Here is a 10,917-nt window from a genome sequence, read left to right on the forward strand (position 1 = left end):
CACTATTGTGGCCTCTCCCGTTGCGGAGCACACGCTCCGGACGCGCAGGCTCAGCGGCCATGGCTCACCGGCCCAGCCGCTCCGCGGCATGCGGGATCTTCCCGGACCGGGGCACGAACCTGCGTCCCCTGCATCGGCAGGCGGACTCTCAACTACTGCGCCACCAGGGAAGCCCCCTCCTATGATTTTATATAAGTGAAATCATAAGTACATAGTCTTTTTTTGTCTGCCTTTTTTCACTTAGCATAATTACATTGAAATTCATCCATGTTGTCTATATCAACTGCTAACTTCCTCTTCTTGCTGAGTAGTATATTCCAATTTTTGGGTACACTATAGTTTATCCATTCTCCTGTAGATGGACATTTAGGTCATTTCCAGATTTTGGCCATCACAATGAACTTTAGCTAATAGCTATGGACATTTGTGTGCAAGTCTTTCAACGGACTTATGTTTTCATTTCTGTTGGTAAAGTGCCCGGGAGTGAAGTGGCTGGAACATAGAATAGGTGTATGTTTAACCCATTTAAGAAACTGCCACAGTGTTTTCCAAAGTGGCTGCACTACTTTATACGCCGCCAGCAGTGTACGAGAGTCCAGTTCCTACGCATCCTCACCAACACTTGGAACAGTCAGTCTTTTAAATTTAGTCATTCTGATAGGTGTGAAGTAGTAACTCGTAGTGGATTTAAGTTGGATTTCCCTCATGAATAATGACGTAGAACATCTTTTCAGGTACCTTTGGGTCATTAATTCAGAAGAGCTCATTGTGAAACAAAATTTCTTAGACAAATTTGATTGTGATTTTGCCTAAGTTCATTAATTTTCTAGGGGGCGAGGGAATCAGTAAAGTTCAAAGAGGAGAGAGAGAGAAAGAGAGGGAGAAGGGCAGTGAAAATAAAGGTATTAAATAGTTGGGAAAAAGAATGATTACATAAGTAGCTAATGTTTTTCAAAGTAAGAAATATTTGCAGTTTCATTTTGTATCACGACTCTATCAGTGGTTACAAAAAAAGTCTGCGAGGGCTGGTCCCAGATGCCAGGTATGCTGTGTACCAGACAAGAAAGAACAACCACTACAAGCAAATGAGGCAGATATGTCTATGGTGCTGATCACTGGAATAGTAAAATTTCATCCCCCAGCTGAGGTGCTGATTAGTCCAATCAACCTGCAAGGGTGAAATGGGATCAGGCAGAGAGTAGAAGCGGAGGGCCTGGGAGTGCAGCTGAATTTTAAACAGGCCATTGCCTGTAATGATACTTTTCAGGATCCAAGCAAAGATACAAGATACAAAATTCTTCCATTTCCCAGTTTGGAGACTATTCTTTCCCCCATGATACTATTAGAGAGCATGGGAGAGTATAATTGTTCTAGGTAATAGAGTGAGGGGAGTTAAGTTTCTGTGGATTGTCTGAGGAAGGGAACTTCTGAAAAGAGAATGGTATTGGAGGAATGAGGGCAGCTGAATTACATGATGAGGTAGTAAAAAACAATTGAAGAACCGGTTTCATCTAATTTTTAGGATTTGGAATTGCTGTCTTGTATACCTCTGTCGACTCCAAATGTCAGTAAATTCTGTTATATGCATGAATGCCTTATTTTGGTTGTGTGTGAGCGTATGAGTGTGTGTGTGTGTGTGTGTGTGTGCGTGTGTGTGTGTGTGTGTGAAAAAGAGCTATTTACTAGTTACCCGCTGGAAGGTCTGGAAGGACAGAGAGCTGTATCTGTGTCTGACACTGGCATAGAGACCACAAAGGGGACCAGACTTGAAGTGACCAAGCCCTCACCTGGCGGTTCTGTGGAGCTGAAAGTTGCAAAGTATATCTCGACTTGTGCTGCCTGCCTGCATGGGAAGACTTCGTTCCAGTGTGAAAACATACAAACCGTGACTTAAACATATTTATATCCATGAGTTGGAGGATGTTGTATGAAATCCATTTGCCAAACCTCGAATGGTCCATTAGGCAGTTTAAAATGCCCAGGAGCTGTATAAACAGGCTTTCTTGGGTTGTATTTGGACAAGTGGGACAAGTGAGGTGGGCACTCTTTGTGGCCTTGTTAATGTTTCCCCACCAATATTGGTCCATGAACGCTATAATTTTTTCAGTAGACCAATGGTTTAAGGCATGTACAATGGTGAGGAATGAGAATTTGAGAGTCTCCAGTAGGACTGGGTTGTTACTTGGTGCAAACCAGAGCTTTCTCTTTTTACCAAACCAACAATTGTTGAACTTCCAATCTTGTTTCTCCTTCTCTGAGGTCAGTTGTTGCACTGTTCTAACCAGTTTTCCTAAGTTGTCATTTAGGGAAATATCTCTTGGGACAATGGCAGAGGTTTGGCTGACACTGGTTTCTTTAAGGGCAGCGTTTTTTTTTGAGGAAATGTCAGCAAAATTTTCCTTAACTACCAGAGAGTCAAGTTTAGAATGCCCTGAAGTCTTAATAATAAAGCTAAAACACAGGTAAAAGTATTGCATCCAATAATTCCTGAAATAGGGGCCATTTTAAATTCTATTTCCGCTGGGAGTAAGGAAGTCACATTACTTCTACAACATTCCAAAATCATGGGCTATTCCAAAAACATATTTACTATCAGTTATAAATGTTGGCAGTTTTGCCCTTGGTTGAAGTACAAGCCCATGTAAGAGCGTATAATTCAGCCTGTTGGAGAACTTAATCTCTAAGTTCTAGAATGATTCAACGATATCAAAAGGAGTAGCAATAACATACCCAGCACAATATTTGCATTGTCACCTTTTAAATAAGAACCATCAGTAAACCATAAGAAGTCAGCATTACCCAATGGAATTTCCTGCAGATCTTCGAAAGGAGTCAGGTGATCTTGTCAGTGTTAAGGAGTCATGAGGGACTTTGTCAGTGATGGAGGGGAGACGAGTACCCAGGTTAAGGTTATGACAATGTAAAAGAGTCATGGAAGAAGCAGTTAACAAGGGACTTCATAGTAGGTGAGACATGTGACTGAGAAATATTGAGTGTGATGAGAATTCAGGAGGGCTTCTACTGTATGAGGTACAAAAGTGATTAAAGGGGATCCCACAGTGATGTTCTTGGTGGCCTTCACCAAAACGGCAGTGGCTGTAATGACTCTAAGGCAAGGGGGTTATTATCCCCATGCCACAAGGTCCAGCTGCTGGCTGTAGTACTCTATGGGTCCGTGGTGGTCCTGTGTTTGGGGGTGAGTACGCCAAGGACTGTCCCTTCCTTTTCATGTACAAAAAGGAAGAAAGGAATTCAGAATTGGGATGCCCAAGGGTGGATTCATCAAACTCTCCTTTAAGGCCTTGATGGCTATGGTGCCTGATTCTTCCCATGAACTTGGGTTCAGGGTTGTTATAATTGAGTAAAACACAGAGGTTTGACCACAAGAGAGACACTTGGAATCCAATTTCAGCAATAGCCACCTAGCCCAAGAAAACTTCGCAGTTGGTTCTTAGTTTTGGGTTTTGGGAAACTCAGGACACCATGAAACCTATCTAGATCGAGGTGTAGTCCTTATCCTGAGATAGCAGATGCCCTGGATATTGAACCTGGGTCTGGGCAAGCTGCAATTTTCCTTGGCCATCCTAAGTCTCATTAAGGCTAAAAGCTTTAGCAAGTGGGTGCTGTCTTCCTGTGAGGAGGCCCGAGAAAAAAGAGCAAAGAAGCAAATCATCTACCTATTATAACAAAGTAGAACCTCTAGGGAACTTTATATCAAACAGACTAGCCTTCAGGATTTGCAAAAAATAAGGATTCTCAGTAAAACCCTGAAGCATTACCGTCCAGATGAATTGTTTTTCTTCCCAAGTGAAGGCAAAAACGTATTGCTAGCTTCATCAACTGAAATACTAAAGAATGCACTGCATAAACTGATTACAGTAAAGAATTCGCTTCTGGTGGGAATGGATGTGAGTAATGTATGAGGGTTAGAAACAGCAGGTTGTCGGGGGAGATAACAAGGTTTTTTATTGCTGGGAGGTCCTAGACAAACCTCTACCCTCACGCTTTAGGTTTTCTCACCAGTAAAACAGGAGTGTTACAGCGATTAATACTAGGGATAATGAGGCCTTCAGCCTTGTAATCTTCTATTATGGGCTTTATGCCTTGAAGGGATTCTTTACTTACAGGATGTTGATTAATTCTGGGAAGAGGTTTTTTTTTTTTTTTTTTATGGTCAATGTCACTTTTATTATAGTTAATTTATAATTCCCATTTGCCGTTATAGTCAAACTTATTCAGAGAAATAAACCAGAATTATAAGGGTAGGAGACACTGCAAATATGTTCTCTCACATGATATTTAAGACTAGGTATCTATCAAACCACATTAGAGGAGCTGATGACATAAGCTTTGGCAGTTTTCAAGAAACATTAGTCCAACCACAACCAAATCTCAATGCATCAGTTAACATCTGCTGAACACTTCCTCTTGCAGTTAGCATTGTATTAGTGCTTAAACCCAAGTAGTTTGACTCAGTAAATTCTAAAAATACATATTTAATTCTCATAATATTATTCACAGAGTTCTTGGCAGAGAATTTTGAGGTTCATATTGTCTCTCAGTCCCAAAGCTCTGTTTTGAGTTCTCCAGGCTTTGGTGGAATTTCAGATATTGTCAGGTCCGGCCTGTAGTACCGGTGCACCACCTCCGCGCCGGCGCACATGGCCAGGAGGCTGGCGGCGAACATTTTCAGGTAGGACGTCCAGGACACGCCCGCGGGCATGGTCGTTGGGCTCGAGCTGCACTGGCCCTCGGAAGCGGGTCAGGGGACGGTTGAAGGGCGCTCCGGAGACTGAGCGGGCGGCCGCGGATCGGACCGAAAGTGCAGGGGATCTGGGAAGAGGTTTTGAGGGATCTATTTGAATCTTGATGGGAGTTGTGCTGTGAATTTTTCCAGTATCATTTGGAGATTTTGCCCGTAAAGAGGGTGGTAGCTGATTCAATAGGGACAAATGATCGGTGTTTCCAGATCTACTCTAGGACTGTTAGAGATGGAACAAATAAAATATGTCAGTCAGGTTGGCTGCTTTGATGACTTATCTCCAAGTTCTAGAATGATTCCCCCTTTTGGGAGAAAGCAATTCCAGCATAATCCTGCTCTAGGAAGTCTTGCCCTAACAAACGGGGCAGAGCAACTAAGGAGAAAGGGGTGTGTATCTCTCAAAGATCCTAAACAAAATGGAGTACGTTCAGAGACAGGAACCTCTCAAGGTTCGTTAGAGATCCCCACGATTTGAACAGGGGTTGCCTTATAGTAGTGGGGTTGAGGACCAAGAGTGTGGCTCTGGTGTCAATTAGGATGGGAAGAGATTCATTCCCAATGAAGGGAAAGGTCCCAGTTCAGCCTGTTAATAAACAGAGTTAAAAGCTACCCAGGTGGAATCAACATTTGAAGGAAGACCTGAATTTTCTTTAAAAACAATCTGAAGTCAATTGTAAAGTCATGAACAGGTTCATCAGATTTTTGTGTACTAGCCTGAATTTTCTTCCAGTCAACAGGCTTTGGAAAAGCCCTGGAAATTGCTCAGTGAAGTCGACTAGCGAGTGCTCAAGCCTGATCATGTATGAGTTAGTGGGCTGGTCTCCCAGTTGTAATTCTAGAGACATTCAGGATTTTCCCAGTGAGCTGTTTTCATCCAATGTTGGGCCTGACCTTCACTGACAAACGTATGAACTAGCTGATATAAGTCAGAGAAACGAGGCTGGTAAGTTTGAATGACTCTATTAAATCCCTCAGCAAATCTGGAGAATCCTTGGGTACTTTGCCTAAATCTTTGACTGTGGCTCACAGTTCAGCTTTCGTCCAGGGAATATAAGAAAGTAAGGGTTTAGCCTCTGGATCCTCGGAGGCTTAATTTTAAAGGAACAGATTCTGATAAATTCAGAGGCAAAGGGAGTGGGGAGAGTTTCGGCGGAAAAGGGAAATTTGAGATGAAAATTCATATTGGGGAGGACAGGGGGGTGGAGAGGTGTAGGTGGCATAGAAGGGAAGGAAGAAGATGGTGCCAGAGTCAGAGTCTGAGACCCAAAAGCTGGGGAAGAAGAGCCTGAGGTTTGAGAAGCCATTTTATCTTTCTTTGTTTGCCTCAGTTAATCTTGAAATCTTATTTTTTAGAGAGGCGAAGGTTCCTAAGAACATTAAGAAGCCTCAAAATACCAATCAAATTAGGTGCTGCATTCAGTTTTGGACATTTTAGAGTTAAGTAAGATTGGGGATTTCAAAAGTTCCCCATAATGGCCACTGACATTCTAAATTGTCTTTAGTTAGGTCGGTCCATTTAGTTAGAAAGGCACATAAGGAAGGACGGTGGTTTTCCAACATAAAATTGGCTGAGGTCCCTGTAGAGAATACAAAATGTGAATATGAAAATATTTAGATAACTGGGATCCCACCTCTCAGAGGTTTTTCTCTAGAGTAAGGGAATAATTTTCAAATAGACTTACTGTTCAAATAGCTCAAACGGCCTAATACCAGCCAGTTCTAAGGGACAATCTGGTCCCCAAGGAGCCAGACTAAAATCTTTTTTTTTTTTTTTTTTTTTTTGCAATACGCGGGCCTCTCACTGTTGTGGCCTCTCCCGTTGTGGAGCACAGTCTCCAGATGCGCAGGCTCAGCGGCCACAGCTCATGGGCCCAGCCGCTCCGCAGCATGTGGGATCCTCCCGGACTGGGGCACGAACCCGTGTCCCCTGCATTGGCAGGTGGACTCTCAACCACTGCGCCACCAGGGAAGCCCCAGACTAAAATCTTAACAGGGCAATTCCAATAGCACAGCCCCTATTCCTGATGGAATTGGGTTGAAGACAGAACCGGCACAGCTCCAGTGAAACAGTCTCTGTTCCTGACGGTATGGGCTGAAGTGTAGCCAGTTCCAATGCAATCTCATTTCACAATCATGCCAAAGTACCAAATGAGTACTTGCATACAGAACGAGGCCTTAACGAGAAAGGATGAAACTTTAAATAGATCCTAAGACCTGAGAGCTTCAAAAAGCAAAGAAGGCCGAAGTTGGGATCCTGGAGAAAGACTTACCCTCAAATCCCAGAGTCGGCCAGAAAAGCAATGAGCAAAAACAGGTTCAGTGTGAGCACTGCACCTGTCTGCTCAGCAGTCTTGGAGTCATTGGGGGTCTTCTCTGGTCCCTGTACAGGCCACCAAAATGCTGACCTAAAACAAATAGACTACCAGTTATTTCTCTAGCAAAAATGGATATATTTGGGCTCAATGAAGAATGGCAATTTGGGGTCTGCAATCATGGCAAGCCACGTGCAAGTCCCCTACATGAAGGAGAGGACAGCTCTTTTAAAGAGGGGCAAAGGAAGTTGGGAGGGCTACCGTAAACAAAAATTCCGTCGGAGGAATCGAGATTTCAAAGTATAGTGGCTTTTCATTGGCTGAGTTGTGACAACCTCTTAACAGCTGAGCTGTTGCCAGGCCAGAAGAGGATGCCTTTCTTCTCCTGTTGGGCTCTGCTTTCATTGTAGGGCAAGAGAGCGCCCTCTTCTGACCTCCCAACTCTATATTAATTGAGGTTCCTGTTTATTAATTTTTTATACTCAAAGTCCAAAAAACTCTGAGAATGAAATCCATTTGGTGGCAAAACTGCCCTATCCTGACCTAATTTGACTGCACAACCATGATTGAACAGATGGAAGGCTATGCAAGCTCCTTAGCACTTAGTGTGGTTAGCAATATACTTTGTGGCAGAAGTTTTTTTTTTTGGCTGCCCTGGGTCTTTGTTGCTATGCGCAGGCTTTCTCTAGTTGTGGCAAGTGAGGGCTACTCTTCCTTGCGGTGCGCAGGCTTCTCATCGTGGTGGCTTCTCTTGTTGCAGAGCACGGGCTCTAGGCATGTGGGCTTGAGCAGTTGTGGCTCATGGGCTCTAGAGCGCAAATAAGCTCGTGGGATCTTCCTGGACCAGGGCTCCAACCCGTGTCCCCTGCATTGGCAGGCGGAGTTTTTTTTTGAGTTTTGAGTATTTATTATATTTGATTTTAATAAAATAAATTTAAGTTTACATAATTTAATTTTTAAATAATGGCTGAGTTTCAACCATCAGTTGTCAAAATTCCTGCAAATTTTGGGAATCCCCTGGTGATCCAGTGATCAGAACTCCAAGCTCTCACTGCAGAGCGCCTGGGTTCAATCCCTGGTCGGGGAACTAAAATCCTACAAACTGTGTGGCACGGCCAAAAAAAAAAAAAAAAAAAAAATTCCTGAAAATTTGACAATGAGCCCTTGTGGGCCAATATGAACCAGCTCCAGCACTGCACCATTCACCATCCTGCCTTAATGAACAGGACCAGGATTCTATCTGCTTTATTGGCAGGCGGATTCTTAACCGCTGAGCCACCAGGGAACCCCTGTGGCAGAAGTTTTAATGTGTTTGATTATGAGACATTGCTACAGTTTCTGCTGGGAATGTTTTACATTTGTTGGGTTTTCACTGTATCCCTTTTCAAAATCTGAAACATTCTGAATCTTGAAACACAGCTGTTTTCAAAGAAGAGATTGTGGATTTGTATTTGCAGACAATTCTTAAGCCTTGACATCTGCAAATATCAACATTTATCAGTACTTTAGGAATTGAATCTTTATCTCAGTTTTACCAAGAAGTCTTTGCTTCTCTCTAATATACTTTTCAAAATTCTGGTTATCTGCTTCTATAGCTGCTCAAGGAGTGGTTGCTCAAGGTCACAGTCCTCTCATGTCTGTGCTACCTCTTTGTTCTATTTCCAAGTCTAATTATATTTTTTGTGGGGAAGAGTCACTTCTGTCAGGGTCTGCCTTATAAATAGAGTTTCCCTTTACACAGGTCCTGGGTGTGTCCCTGTAATGTCATTGACCGATTCTCCTGGAGTAGCATCTCAGAGGTTTACCCTTTCATGTTCACTATGGTGTCAGTTTCCCAAATAGGGATTCCATTAAAAATGTAAATATTGACAATTGTAAGGAAAGAGGATCCGGAGTTCTGGCTTGAAAGAGAGTGTTAGTGCTTCAAATAAAACATTGCATCATTGGCGACTTTATTTAGCATTGGAATTCATTAAAAACATGTTTCTAATTAAATAATTACCAAGCTGAGGCCATGCATGTTAACTCTACCTACTCTATTTTGCATATTAGTTTAGTTGCTTTGATTATACACATTGCTCAGTTTTGGCAAGATATTATTACATTGTTTTCTGTAATTAAACTGTCATGCAATATTGATTAAAAATACCATGCAAAGTTAGCTCTCTAAATTTTTCTCCGTTTTGAAATAATTTTAGAAAGGAAACTTTGATGCAAATATTTGCCCAGTAAATATTATTGGCAGCCTATTATGTGACAGGCCCTCCCACTGGGAGTTGCAAAGGTGAATGAGTCGCAGTTCCTGTTTTTAAGATGCTCATATGCTGATCAGAGGAAGAGATGTTAGAAACACATATGATTCAAACTAAAATTGGGCTTTGTTGTGTAAGATACAAAAACCTATAGGGCACGGAAGGTGATATCTGCATTTGACCATTGGGTTTGCCCCGTGTAGAACTCAGTCGTGGAGTTTCATTCAGAATCAAAATCAGTGTCTCTTTTGCTTATATTCACATTTAACCTTTTCAATTAGCAGACAGTGTGCTAATTGAAAGATCACTCAGGATTCTAGTCCCAGCTCTGCCACTAACTTTCTGACTGATAGGGTCCCCATCAGAGTCACAGGCTTATTAAAAATGCATATCCAGTGACTATAGTAGGTAACACTGTATCGTATAATTGAAATTTGCTATGAAAGTAGAACTTAAATATTTTCACCACACACACACACACACACACACACACAGGTAAATATGTGAGATGGATGTTTAACTCCACGGGGGTATCATTTTACAGTACATACGTATATCAAATTATATCTTACAATTTAATTGCCAGTTATACTTCAATAAAGCTGAAAAAAAAAAAAAAAAGCACATCCGGGCTTTTTTGCAGACGCCGCCACCCCGGAACCTCCCGCGCTGCCCATCCACGGTCAACCCTACCGTGTTCTTTGACATCGCCGTCGACGGCGAGCCCTTGGGCCGCGTCTCCTTCGAGCTGTTTGCAGACAAAGTTCCAAAGACAGCAGAAAACTTTCGTGCTCTGAGCACTGGGGAGAAAGGCTTTGGTTATAAAGATTCCTGCTTTCACAGAATAATTCCGGGATTTATGTGCCAGGGTGGTGACTTCACACGCCATAAGGGCACTGGTGGCAAGTCCATCTATGGGGAGAAATTTGATGATGAGAATTTCCTCCTGAAGCATACGGGTCCTGGCTTCTTGTCCATGGCAAATGCTGACCCCAACACAAACGGTTCCCAGTTTTTCATCTGCACTGCCAAGACTGAGTGGTTGGATGGCAAGCATGTGGTCTTTGGCAAGGTGAAAGAGGGCATGAATATTATGGAAGCCACGGAGCGCTTTGGGTCCAGGAATGGCAAGACCAACAAGAAGATCACCATTGCTGACTGTGGACAAATCTAACAATAAATTTGACTTGTGTTCTATCTTAACCACCAGAGAGCACCCCTTCATCCCTGTCTGCTCAAAATATCCTATAATCTTCGTGCTCTCATTGCACTTCTTTGGGTTCCATATTTTCCTTATCCCCCTCCAAGTTAAGCTGAAATGCAAAGTTAAGTTCATGGTTATGAAATAAAAACTAAACAACAACAACAACAACAAAAAGCACATCCGTAGGTCCTACCCAGATCTACTGAATTAGAACTCAGGGGCAGGGCCTGGAATCTGCATTTTAAACAGGCACCACAGATCAACTATACTGCATTAAAAAAATAAAACTTTAAAATGAACAGGCACCGCAGGAGATGATTACACAGGCTGAAGTCTGAGAAACACTGGACTGCAGGGCTGTGTCAAGTCTTTTCCAGATCCACAAAT

General features: G+C 42.6%; 1 protein-coding gene and 1 pseudogene across 1 annotated transcript; one reads left to right on the top strand and one right to left on the bottom strand.

Annotated features, from left to right (window-relative positions):
* Positions 1-4,500: 4,500 nt before the first annotated feature.
* LOC101288995 (protein BRAWNIN-like) lies at positions 4,501-5,065 on the bottom strand (annotated as a pseudogene).
* A 4,886-nt stretch (positions 5,066-9,951) lies between these two features.
* Positions 9,952-10,532, top strand: LOC101283345 (peptidyl-prolyl cis-trans isomerase A-like). Its single transcript, XM_033435372.2, has one exon. The coding sequence runs from the start codon at positions 10,186-10,188 to the stop codon at positions 10,498-10,500; it is 315 nt and encodes a 104-aa protein (XP_033291263.2). The 5' UTR covers positions 9,952-10,185; the 3' UTR covers positions 10,501-10,532.
* The last annotated feature ends 385 nt before the right edge of the window (positions 10,533-10,917 follow it).

This window comes from Orcinus orca, chromosome 15 (genome assembly GCF_937001465.1).
Source record: "Orcinus orca chromosome 15, mOrcOrc1.1, whole genome shotgun sequence".
NCBI classification, from domain to species: Eukaryota; Metazoa; Chordata; class Mammalia; order Artiodactyla; family Delphinidae; genus Orcinus; species Orcinus orca.

Coding starts and splice junctions, on each gene's coding strand:
- LOC101283345 (XM_033435372.2), top strand. CDS start 10,186: ATGTGCCAGGGTGGTGACTTCACACGCCATAAGGGCACTGGTGGCAAG.